The sequence below is a fragment of the Pteropus medius genome, unplaced genomic scaffold, assembly GCF_902729225.1.
Source record: "Pteropus medius unplaced genomic scaffold, Ma_sr-lr_union100, whole genome shotgun sequence".
Taxonomy (NCBI): Eukaryota; Metazoa; Chordata; class Mammalia; order Chiroptera; family Pteropodidae; genus Pteropus; species Pteropus medius.
The window spans coordinates 267,661-280,190 of record NW_024349798.1 but is presented as its reverse complement, the minus strand read 5'-3'; the positions used below and the strand labels follow the sequence as shown (position 1 = coordinate 280,190).

The window sequence follows — 12,530 nt, the reverse complement described above, 5'->3', positions numbered from 1 at the left end:
AAACTAAGAATTGATCTACCATATGATCCAGTAATCCCTCTACTGGGTATTTACCCTAAAGACTTGAAAACTCATATCCAAAAAGATATTTGCACACCGATGTTCATAGCAGCACTATTCACAGTGACCAGGACATGGAAGCAACCGAAGTGTCCTATGATAGATGTTTGGATAAAGAAGCTGTGGCACATATATACAATAGAATATTACTCAGCCATAAGAAGAGATGAAATACTGCCATTGCGACAACATGGATGGACCTCGGGATAATCATGCTAAGCGAAATAAGCCAGACAGAAAAAGTTGAAAGTTACATGCTATCACTTATATGTGGGATATAAACCTAAAAGCAACAAATGAGCAGGACAAACAAACAGAGACTCATGGACATGGACTATAGACTAGTGGTTAGCAGAAGTCTATAGAGTAGTGATTACTGGTGGGGGGAAGAAGGGGGAGGTAGACTCGGTAAAGGGAGTCAAACATAGGGTTTAAGGAGAGGATGAAGTGGATAAAGGGGATCAAATATATGGTAGCTGAAGGAAACTGGACTTTGGGTGGTAATCACATAATAGAATATACAGATGTCAAATTATAATGTGCACCTGAAAATTATATAATTGTATTAACCAATGTTACCCCCAATAAACTTAATAAAAAAAGAAATAAAGTAAACAGTGATACCCCTACTCTCTTCCCTTTATCTGCACCATAACTCAACCCACAAAGAAAAACAAGGGTTAGGGGAGAGTACTTTATGTGTCCACATACATGCATGCACACACACATGCACATATGCACACATCCCCCACAGACTTTGAAGTTAAAACCAAATGCAAAAAGGATCATGCTATCCTATTGTTCTACTGTTTGCATTTTTTACTTGCTTTTTTTCCCTGTGATTAGGGTAGGGGGTGCTCCGTTTTGGACAAGCAAACCTGCTATGGCTCTCTCAACTATTACATTATACATAATTTGAAAACAAAACTTCCTCTCAACAGAATACAATAAATTTTTCTCAAAAAAAATTGAGGTATAATGTGTGTACACACAAAATTTAATTGATGAATTTTCATATTATCTGTGAACCTGAGTAAGCAATACCTAAATTAAGATATAGCAAATTTTCAGCATCCCATGCTTCCTTTCAGTTGACAAATCATTTTTAAAATTGTGGCATAACAAAGAAACAAAGAAAGGCATTATATAATGATAATGGAATTGATAAATCAAGAGGACATAACCCTTGTAAACATATTCTCATCCAACATAGGAGCACCTACATACATAAAGCATTATTGACTGACATAAAAGGAGAGGTAAACTGTAATACACTTATAGTACTAGAATTTAACACCCTATTGACACCAATGGACAGATCTTCCAGGCAAAGAATCAACAAGGAAACAATGGGCCTAAAAGACACACTAGACTAGATGGATTTAATGGATATTTTCAGAACATCCTACCCCAAAGCAGCAAAATACACATGCTTCTCAAAAAGCGCACATGGAACATTTTCTAGGAAAGATCTTATGTTAGAACACAAAACAAGTCTCAATAAATTTAAGAAGACAAATCATATCAACCATCTTCTCCAATCGCAATGGTAGGAAATTAGAAATAAACTACAAGAAAAAACTGGAAAATACACAAACACATGGAGGCTAAATAACATGCTACTAAACAATGAATGGGTTGTCAATGAGATCAGGGAAGAAATCAAAAGATACCTAGAGACAAATGAAAACACAACTCAAAATCTATGGGACACAGCGAAAGCACTCCTAAGAGGAAAAGTCATAGCAATATAGGCCTACCTCAAGAAATAAAATTGTAGTTAAACACACATGACAGAAAATTTTAACCTTTTTAAAGTGTACAGTTCAGTGGCATTAAGTACAGGATAAAAATTCTTTAACCTTTTCTTTTTAAATTATGTGTTACTCTTTCAGTGTTATTCTTGCACATATATTAGAGACTCAAAGTTCTTAAAGGTTTATTATGAAGAATAACGATTTCCATACCTATATTGTTATTTTCTTTTATTTCTCCCTCTCTTGAAGAAACTACTTTTAGTTCTTTAGATAATTCTCTATACTTTCCAATGGCATGATTATCTTCCTGGTGTCTTGATGTTTGTTTTAGCTTTGACTTCCCTCTATGGGAGGTGAGGACTGAGCTCCTTTAGACTCCTGTTGCCACGTATTCAAATGGCTTCTACTCCTTCTCTCACTCTTTATATTTATATGATGATTTTGGTAAGATGAATATTTCGTGTTTGCATTATCCTAACTATGTAAATGAGATTCAGTTGAATAAAGTAGTATATGATGTAACTTCTTTCCTGTAAAACTATTTGTTTTCCTTCAAAAACTAGGTAATTAATGGAAACTTTGGGTGTCATCTCAAGACTGTGATCTGAAGCTGAATAGTTGCTGTAATTCCTTGAGAAGTTGTGGGATTTGAATGGGGCTTAGACAATCTCTCTTTGGGTCACCCTGGGCAACTGTTACACATTTCCTTATTCTTTCCCACTCTTTCTCTCCTCCTCTTTTCTACCCTCAGCGGATTGCAGGCTCCCAGCTCTCCTCTAGGCTCCAGTATTTTGGACAGTCACTGAGTGGGGGCCAGGACCTCACAATGGATGGACTGGTGGATCTGGCTGTGGGGGCCCAGGGGCATGTACTGCTGCTCAGGTGAGAACTTCTTTCAGAGCACACCAGGTGTCTTCCCTCTAAGGAGCAGCTTTGCTGTCTTAAGGCTCCTGATGGCCCTTTGGTGTCCCTACAGGTCCCAGCCTGTGCTGAAAGTTGAGGTGACCATGGAGTTCACACCCAGGGAATTGGCAAGGAATGTGTTTGAGTGTCGTGAACATGTGATGAAAGGCCAGACTGCTGGGGAGGTCAGAGTCTGCCTCCGTGTTCACAAGAGCACACGGGACCGGCTGAGAGAAGGTGAGGATGGGGAATAAGTCTCAACAGGTTAAATGATGGGTGGCCTAGCCTTTTCAGCCTTCTTGGCAGTCCAAAGCAAAGTCCTCATAGCCTCTGACAGCCTTCTTGCTCTGACAGCATTCCCTTGTTGGGTGGGGAGGCCCAGCAAACCCCATCAAAGAAGTGATCATGTGGCACTCCCTTACTCTCTCAGTTTTCCAGATAAACAAGGTCCCCATACCTGTGAATTAACAGATCTTTTTTTTTTAACTGAGAGATAACTCATTCAAAAGGGAGGTTGTGTTGATAAAGCTAAACACAAATTCACAAAGTGTTCAGGCATGCATTTTATCACAACTAGACTTCTTCCCTTGTTTCTACTTTTAAAGAGTGGCATTGTGCTTGGAGTGGGGGAATAGTAGTCGTGGTACTAGAGAGAAATAGGGGAGATCATAAAACTAGGTTTCTAGTAGTAATCTTATTGTTCTAAGGAGACAGCAGTCAGAGTTTGGAGCAGCCAGCATGGCTAGAAATGAGAACGAAGTCTTGGAGAGTAGAGGATTACAGAGAAAGTGTCCTCCAAGTTTACATAGAAATTCCTCTCAAGTCATTGGCTGGCTCTTAAGCCATGCATGTGCAGGTCAGTACTCCAAGGCACTCAGTAGAAGACAGAAACTGGAGAGCCAAAGAGTGTAGTAGAAATTCAGCAGCTTCCCAGTGCTAGGGAAATAGAGATTTTGGAGAGACCTTGGTAAACAACTTGGTCTTTCTATTAGGACAATGTCCATCGAGTCCAGCAACCAAGGGAAACAATAGACAATACAAATAGACCAATAGGTGATTCAGAAATTTTATCAGGTAGAAATTTAAAACATAACTTCAATTATTATATTTAAGAAAAGAGAGAAAATGATGGAGAACTTTGGAAAAGACTTGAAATTCATAAAATTGGATCAAATGGAAATTCTAGCACTGAAAAATATACTGACTGAAATTAAGAATTCAATAAACGAATTTAATAGATTAGAAGCAGAACAGAGAGTTAGTGAACTGAAAAGTAAATCAATTGAAAATGCTCCAATTAACACACACAGAGAAAAGGATTAAAACTACAGAAAGAAACCATACAAGATGTATGGGACATGGTGAAAGACTTAATAAACATGTAATTGGAATTCTAAAAGGAATGGGGGGGGTGGAGAGAGAGAGAGATTGAGATTGGGAGAGAGAACAAGAGAGAAGCAACAGTTGAAGAAATAATGGTGAAGAATTTTCTAAATCAATGAAAGACAGCAAGATTCTCTACCAAATTAAAGTAGAATAAATATAAAAGAAATAATACGCAGTACATATATCAGTGTATACAACATTACACACTGTACCATACCAAGGTACAAACTGCTGAAGACCAAAGACAAAGAAAAAATGTTAAAAGCACCCAGAGATATATGCTTAATTTTCTATTATGTAGCAGAAAAGCTACCATTTACTGAGCACTTACTATATGGCAGGCACTATACTAAATGCTTTATAGACACTATTTCATTTCATTTTCACCATTGAGAAGGTACAGTTATTGTCCTCGATTTAAAAATAAAGAATTGAGACTCAAAGAGGTCAGATAACACCCCAAATCATACAGCTAGGGAGCAGAGGAGCTGAGCCTCGAACACCTGCCTGTCTGACCCCAAAGCCAAAATCCTCACAACTGTGATGCCCTGCCCCTTCAGGAGATATCCAGAGCATTGTCACATATGACCTGGCCCTGGACCCAAGTCATCAGCTTTCCCGGGCCATCTTTGATGAGACAAAGAACAACACATACAGACAGACTCAGAGCTTGGGGCTGAATCGGAAATGTGAGACCTTGAAGCTACAGTTACCGGTGAGCAGCGGGTAGCCACATTTCTGGCTCCTCCAAGCGTGGGTGGGCTTGGGAAGCTGAGGAAGCAGACCCCCAAACCCTTGCTATCTCTCAGGATTGTGTAAAGAACTCAGTAACTCCGATTGTCCTTCGCCTCAACTTCTCTCTGGTGGGGCAGCCCTTGTCCTCTTTTGGGAACCTCCGGCCAGTGCTGGCTGTGGATGCTCAGAGACTCTTCACAGCCTTGGTGAGTCCTGGAGTTGGGGTCCTGCAGGGGAATGGAAGGGACAAGAGGCCAAGATTGTTGAAGCTCATTTTATTTCAAATAATTTTATTTCAATATTTTATTGTTTCTTTTCATATTATTTCGTTATTTCCTTTTATTTCATTTTATCATATTCTATTTTTCGCAGTTTCCCTTTGAGAAGAATTGTGGTAATGACAGCATCTGCCAGGATGACCTCAGCATCGCCTTCAGTTTTATGAGGTGAGCTTCTTTCCCTCATTGCTACCTTCAAGCCTACACTAAGAACTGGTGCTCTGTTTTCTCTCCTGGTCCCTAAGGGAGCCTGGCACAGATCAGCTGGAGGTGTTCGTATGGTTGCCCCATCCACAGTCTTCCATCTCCAAGAGCTCACACCTCTTTCCCAACAGAGCAGACTTGCCACAGGGAAGCCTTCAGCATCTCATGGCCTGCCTTATTCCTCCCACAGCCTGGACACCCTGGTGGTGGGTGGTCCCCGGGACTTCAACGTGACGCTGACTGTGAGAAACCAGGGCGAGGATTCCTACAAGACTCAAGTCACCTTCTTCTACCCACCTGGCTTGTCCTATCGGACTGTGTCAGGGGTCCAGGTAGCCAAACCTTTCATAGGCTCCATTTGACTTTGCTTTTCTGGTCCCCATGGCTAGTGGTTGTAATCACCACTTCTGCCTCTCTTGCTTTCCAGAACTGGCACTCATGGCGATCCTGGCATGTGACCTGTGAGTCTGATACCTCCATCAAAGGTCCTGATGCCTTGCAGAGCTGCAGATGCAACATAAATCACCCCATCTTCCCAGAAAAGTCAGAGGTCAGGCTGTGGGCTTCTCCTCACCTTTTCTTTTTCATCTTCTAAATTCTTTTTTTTTTTTTAAAGTAGAGTTTCCTTTTTTGAGAAGCAGTTTTATTGAGATATAATCCATATACCACACAATTCACCCATTTAAAGTATATGATTCAATGACTCTTAGGTTGTTCAAAGAGTTGTGAATCTATCATCATGATCATTTTAGAATATTTTCTCACCCCAAGAAATGACCCTGCTCCTCTTAGCCATCAACCCCAGTCCTCCTATCTCTCCCAGCACTAGGCAACCACTTTCCGTCTCTAGATTTGCCTATTCTGGACAGTTAATATAAATGGAATCATATGATATGTGGTCCCTTGTGACTGGCTTCTTTCACTCAGCATGTTTTCAAGGATATCCATGCTGCAGCATGTGTCAGGACTTCATTTTTACTGCTGAGTAATATTCTGTTGTATGGATGTACCACATTTTATTTGTCCATTCTTCAGTTAATGAATATTTGGGTGTTTCTTCTCTTCTATACTTGTCACTGTCTCTCCTTTCTCTAACTCCAGGTCACCTTTAATATCACATTAGATGTGGAATCTAATGCTTCCCTTGGAAACAGAGTACTTCTCAAAGCCAGTGTGACCAGGTATGTTGTGCCTGGCCTCCTACAAGCATCCTCCCTTTTGAGGCCCCAACCCTCTGCCCGGGGTGAACCATTGCCCTCTCCCCACTGGTTCTCCCTTCAGCTCATTCAACAAACACTGAATGAGCACCCACCATGTGCCAGGCATTGTGGTCAGTACTGGTGGGGCAGGAATGGACAAGACAGCTGTGGTTATTGCCTTCACAGAGGTTATAATTTAGTGGCAAAAATAGGCAGGAAAGCTTGTGATTATAATATTGTATGAAATAAACTATGTCCTGTGTTCTTGGGAGTTTGGCATTCAGAGAAGATTCCTGAAGAAATGTTTAGGCTGAGTTAACCAAGCAAAGGCATAAATGGAGGATAGGCATGAAGACAGAAAGAAGGAAGAGTGTACCAAGCAAAGCCTGGGGACTGGAAAGATCAGGCTGTTTTTAAGTATGGCTTAAGGATATAATGTAGGATTTAGAATTGGTTAGATATCAGCAGTGTCATAAAATGACTGATGGGTGCTCTTAGGAAATTTGCAGTTTAACTTGGGAGTGACATGATCACATCTGCATGCTAGAAAGATCACCCTCCAGGAGGGCTGGGGATTGGTATGGGAACAGTTTTAAACTCAAGGACCAAAGAGAAGAAGGCACTGCAGACATCCAGGTAAGTAGTTATGGGCCTGGGCTAAGTAGATTCAGGGGGTAGAGAACAGTGGGGTTTAGGATTTAGAGAGAATAGGACTTGGTGGTTGGTTGGAGGTGGAGGGTCGGGGAGAGGGAAAAGAAAAGAACTCTCTGTTTCTCTTCAGTGATAACAACATGCCCAGGACCAACAAAACTGAATTCCAGCTGGAGCTGCCTGTGAAATACACTGTCTATATGGTGGTCGCCAGGTAATGGCTTCTAGGGCTTTATCTCCGCCTTTACCACTGGGCTGGACTTAGCCCATTGTTTATCTGTGTATATGTCTGTGCACACGTGTGCCTGTGTATTTGTGCACGAGTGTGTGTTTGTGCATATATTTATGCATGTGCGTGTGTGTGTGTGTGTGTGTGTGTGTGTGTGTGTGCCTAAACTGGCACACACATTGTCCCTCCTGAACAGCATTCTCTCAGGGCTGTATTACCCATGGCCCTGTTCACCCCCTTACACACTTACCCTGAGACCTCCCTCTCGGAACACTCCTGATGTTCTGTTACCTCCTGTCCCTTCTTTTTTCCACCGTCAGCCATGAGGTCTCTACCAAATATCTCAACTTCACAGCTTCAGAGAAGACCAGCCATGTTATAAAGCATCAGTATCAGGTGGGGAGCTGAGGATCCAGGAAGGGAAATCAATGTGCTGAGAATGCAGAAATAGTGATGGGAAACAAGCCTCAGGTGCCTATTATGTTCCAGGCTCTGTTCCAAGTTTGCTTTCACTCTGCACATACACACACATATGTGCATACAGCTGTCGCCTTGGTTTGTAAAGGGGATTGATTCCAGGACCAACCCTCCCTCACCCCCAGCCATTACCAAAATTCACAGATGCTCAAGTTCCTTATATAAAGTAATATAGTATTTGTATATAACCTATGAACATTCTCCCTTATATTTTAAATTATCTCTAGATTACTTAGATACCCTGATGCAATGTAAAATCTATGTAAATAGTTGTTATACTATATTGTTTAGGGACTAATGACAAGAAAAAAAAGTCTGTACATGTTAGGCAATTTTTGTAGGTCTAACTACATAGTACACGTCAACAACAATGTAACATTTTCTTCCTAAATACTTTCAATCCATGGTTGGTTGAATCCAAGGATGCAGAACCTGTGGATACAGAGGGCCGATTGTATACACACATCCATAATTCACTCATTTTATCTTCATAATAACTTTATGATGGAGGCACTATCATTTTCCCATTTACAGATGAAGAAACGAGCATAGAGAGGTTAACAAAATATGCCCATGGTCTCGCCACTAGTAAGTGGATGAGCCACTACTTAGGACTAACTTGTCTGACTCTTGAACATGTGTTTAACCACAACACATGACTACCTCCCAGAAAGCATCAAGTGGTAGGGCACTTTGGTCTGTGAGGCCTTATTTAGGTGTGCCAGGCTGTCAGGGGTGGGAGGCTGATTGTAGTTGCTTGTAGGAGCAGAAAGGCCAGAGCCCTGATATTCTTCCCCTTTCCCAACATACACCTTGTAGTTCAACAACTTGGGACAGAGGAGCCTCCCCATCAGTGTGGTCTTCTGGATCCCTATCCAGCTGAACAAGGTGGCTGTGTGGGAACATCCCCAGGTCACCTTCTCCCAGGTAAGTCTAGCTAGGCCTGAAGAGTAGGCCCAAATCCTCCCTCCACAGCCCTGGTCTTCCTAAAATCTCTGTTTTGGAGCCATTTCTGACTCTTCACTGGCCTGGGCCATCTTACCCTCTTTGAGGGTGGACCCAGGAGCCCTCATTTCTCTCTTTTCACAGTGTCTGTCTTTCCTCAGAACCTCTCCAGTACATGCCACACTGAGGAGAGGGTCCCCCCTCACTCTGACTTCCTGGCCATGCTTAAGATGACCTCAGTGCTGGTAAGAATAAGCCTAACCCCAGATTCGGGGCCACATAGAGACTCAGCACTGTCCCCACATTGGTGCTGTCTCTCAACTGAGTGAGCTGAATGCACGGAGCATATTCTGCATTCAGCTTTCTTAGACATCTCTCCCTTCTCCTCCCTTCCCCAGAACTGCTCCATTGCTGTCTGTCAGAGAGTCCAGTGTGACATCCTGTCCTTTGGCAGCCAAGAAGAATTCAACGTCACCCTTAAAGGCAACCTTTCATTTGACTGGTATATCAAAGTATGTGGGGTCCTGAGGCTCAACTGGGCCAGATATGATACTGCAGGGGGCCCATGGGTTCAGCTCCCTCTCTCTCCCACAGACTTCACATAATTACCTTCAGGTTCTGAGCACAGCGGAGATCTTGTTTGATGACTTGATGTTTGCCCTGCTTCCAGGACAGGGGGCATTTGTGAGGGCCCAGGTATCTGTCTTGGGTACAGAGGGACAATTGGAAGGAGGAAGGGAGGCTGGGATTGGTGGACAGAGACGGAGAGAGATAGAGATTGATAGAGATTGGGAGGGTGGGAGAGGTGGGTGGAAGAGGGAAGACCGAGGGCTGGGGTTAGGGGCTTGGGGCGTGGTTAGTTACTGGGTTTATGGTGTACACAAGGTCTAGCTGGGGGACCCCCAGAAATCCAGAATCTGTCTCCTTTGATGCACCCCCACTTCCTCTCTCCCTGCCCTAGACAGAGACCAAAGTGGAGCCATATGAAGTGCACGACCCTGTACCACTTATTGTGGGCAGCTCTGTGGGGGGCTTGGTGCTCTTGGCCCTCATTACCATGGGACTGTACAAGGTATTCCCTCATGGCCCCCTTCCTGCTGGCTCCCATCTCCCTTTACTGCTTCTTACTCAGCAGCTTCATTCCTGGGTTTGACTCATAGCAGTGCTGCTAACAGTGTGATATTTGGCAAATCACAGATCCTTAGTTTCTTTAGCTGTAAAATGAGAATATAAATACCCATTTTGTGAAAGTACTTGAGCTAATATATGCAGAGCACTTAGAGTGCTCCTCGGTACAGAATGACCATTACATAAGGGGTAGTTCTTCCTCTCTTCCTTCTTATATTTTATATTTCTCTTCTGTCTTTACTGGCCCCAATATTGATGCCATCTCTCTCCCTGCTCCTTTTCCCATGTCCCTCAACACTCTGTCACATTATTCTTTGTCTCTGTTTCTCTGTCTCTCCTGGTCAGCATGGCCCTTACCTGCTCCCCTGGCTTCGGTGGCCTTTACTCCTCTGTCTCTGCTCCCACAGCTCGGTTTCTTCAAACGGCAGTACAAGGATATGATGAGTGAAGCTGGTCCTGAAACTGCCCCACCCCAGTAACAGCTCCTTCTCCATTGACTGGGCTCTCCTGAAGCAAGCAGACATGTCCATTAGGAGACTGGGGTGGTGATGTCTCACTCAGGAAAGACCTGCTTGGGTTTCCATTTCCATTCATGTGTGTGTGTGCAACTGTGCTCATGAGTGTGTGTGACTCAGATGTCTCTTGCATGGGGGCAAGTGCCTTCAGTACACCTTCTCAGGCACAAGGGAATTGCTTGGGCTTCCTTGTGTGAAGGTGCTGGTAGGCATTCCTCCTGGACAGAGGTGATGACGGGTCTTGTGGGTGAACTTAAAAGGAAAGCAGTAGATGCTCTCCCCACTGAAGGAAATGAGACCTCCCTTTGTGGATGAGCATGCAGACCTGCAGAAGCTTGTGTAGCTGGGACTGATACTGCTTGGAGAAACCAATGTAGAACCAGTATCTGGTTAGTCAACAGGAGCCTGTCCAAACCCATCCCACATGAGAAGTAAATATGTCCAATAAGCAATGATACACCTCCTTTTATCTATTTGTTTACTTGTTATTTTAATATTTCTTTTATTTTTTGAATTGATAAACCTGTCCAGAACACAAAAATCAAAAGATGTGCAAGGGTGTGTGGTGAAAAGTCTCCTTTACATCTGGTCCCCTCAGCCATTCAAGCCACTCCTAAAGGGTGGTCAAGGCTCTGTGTTTTGGAATCTCCTTCACAAAGACTCTAGGTGTATGCAAATGAATGCACATGTGTGCACGCACACACACACACACACACACGCATGCTTTTTACACAAATGATAGAATACATTATTTATATTGTTCTGCATCTTGCTTTTTTCATTAATATAGCTCAGACATTGTTTCATATAAGATATAAAGTACTTTTTCATTCTTTTATGCATCTTAATAATATTTCATTGTGTGAGTGAATTATAGTGTATTTAACCAGTCTCCTTTTGATATGTTATTTCTAATCTCTCATGATTAAAACAATGGTGAATTAATAAATTGACTATGTCATTTTGCATATGTGTAAGGATATATTCCCAGAAGTTTGGGCTCTCCCGGAAGCAAATTCAAGATAAGAATTTGAGTGAAAAAAGTTTATTTAAGAGTGACCCCAGGAAATACCAATAGGGGAGGGGTGTGAACTGGGGAAAGGAAAGCAGCCAGTAAAGGGTGTGTTTTCAAAAGGGGCACCACTGTGAGCCTCTGTAGTGTAACCCTACTGGAGAGTTCTGGGAGCAAGTAGAACCTGCACTTTCACAGTGTCCCGCCCTAGAAGAGAAGGAGCTGGAGTATGTATACACCAGTTCCATAGAGTTACTGGCTGAGGGCTGCTCTTGGTGGGAAGGGGTGGGTGTTAATTCTCGGCACTTCTGGCTTGCTTGGAATGTGGCCAGAGTGGTTCTGGTGGCCAGAGAAATGGATATAGGTGCTGCCAGTTGGAAGTCTGACAGGTGAGTATAGCCCCTGGCAAGGCCCACAGGGATCCAAACAGGGCACCAACAGCACCTGCTACCTAAGGTGTTTGCAGGTAAAGTTTTGATAGCTGTCTCTGGGTAGCCCCCCTTTCTCCCCAGTGCTCATATTTCATACTTTGTCAATGCAGTAACCATGACTGTGGCTTGAGCATGCACCCTGTCTAATTCTCACACCAGTCCTGCTAAGTGGCCACCACTTACTATTTGATAGTATCTGAATTTCACTTATGAGGAAACCGAGCCTTAGAGATCATACCAACTTCCTGAGGTCATACAGATGAAAAGGGAATGGAGCTGGGATTCAAACCTGGCTCTGTCTGGCTCCAGACCTTGAGAAGCCTAGACCTTGAGAAGAATTGCAGCTTCTGCTCTCGCCCTCGCACAACTCGGAGACCCATTTAGTCTGTCGGTGAATGTGCAGCCACATATAGGAGATGACTGAGGCCCCCAGATGAGAGCCAGCACAACTCATGCATGAGATTATCATGAGCCTTCCGGCCCAGTCCTGCCATCTGATGACTGCAGCCACAGGCAAGGCCAACAAAAATGCCCAGATTGTCACCTCACAGAACTGTGAGAAATAATAAATGGTTGATGTTTCAATCCGCTGTATTTGGAGTGGTTTGTCATGATGCAGT

The 12,530-nt window shown here is 43.2% G+C and overlaps 1 protein-coding gene across 8 annotated transcripts in view; it reads left to right on the top strand.

Annotated features, from left to right (window-relative positions):
- Positions 1-11,716, top strand: part of ITGAM (integrin subunit alpha M) — a 61,831-nt gene extending 50,115 nt beyond the window's left edge. The window contains exons 11-26 of one of the 8 annotated variants that reach the window (XM_039884412.1): positions 2,569-2,699; positions 2,794-2,957; positions 4,667-4,821; positions 4,916-5,047; positions 5,214-5,287; positions 5,514-5,655; positions 5,751-5,873; positions 6,425-6,504; positions 7,304-7,387; positions 7,723-7,798; positions 8,699-8,806; positions 8,986-9,069; positions 9,223-9,336; positions 9,419-9,520; positions 9,790-9,896; positions 10,298-11,716. In XM_039884412.1, the coding sequence (XP_039740346.1) occupies positions 2,569-2,699; positions 2,794-2,957; positions 4,667-4,821; positions 4,916-5,047; positions 5,214-5,287; positions 5,514-5,655; positions 5,751-5,873; positions 6,425-6,504; positions 7,304-7,387; positions 7,723-7,798; positions 8,699-8,806; positions 8,986-9,069; positions 9,223-9,336; positions 9,419-9,520; positions 9,790-9,896; positions 10,298-10,400 (1,779 nt within the window). In that variant the 3' untranslated portion in view covers positions 10,401-11,716. Of the gene's footprint in view, positions 1-2,568; positions 2,700-2,793; positions 2,958-4,666; positions 4,822-4,915; positions 5,048-5,213; positions 5,288-5,513; positions 5,656-5,750; positions 5,874-6,424; positions 6,505-7,303; positions 7,388-7,722; positions 7,799-8,698; positions 8,807-8,985; positions 9,070-9,222; positions 9,337-9,418; positions 9,521-9,785; positions 9,897-10,297 lie in introns of all 8 variants that reach the window. The other 7 variants (XM_039884413.1, XM_039884406.1, XM_039884408.1 and 4 more) reach the window with 7 other exon arrangements.
- Positions 11,717-12,530: the final 814 nt, after the last annotated feature.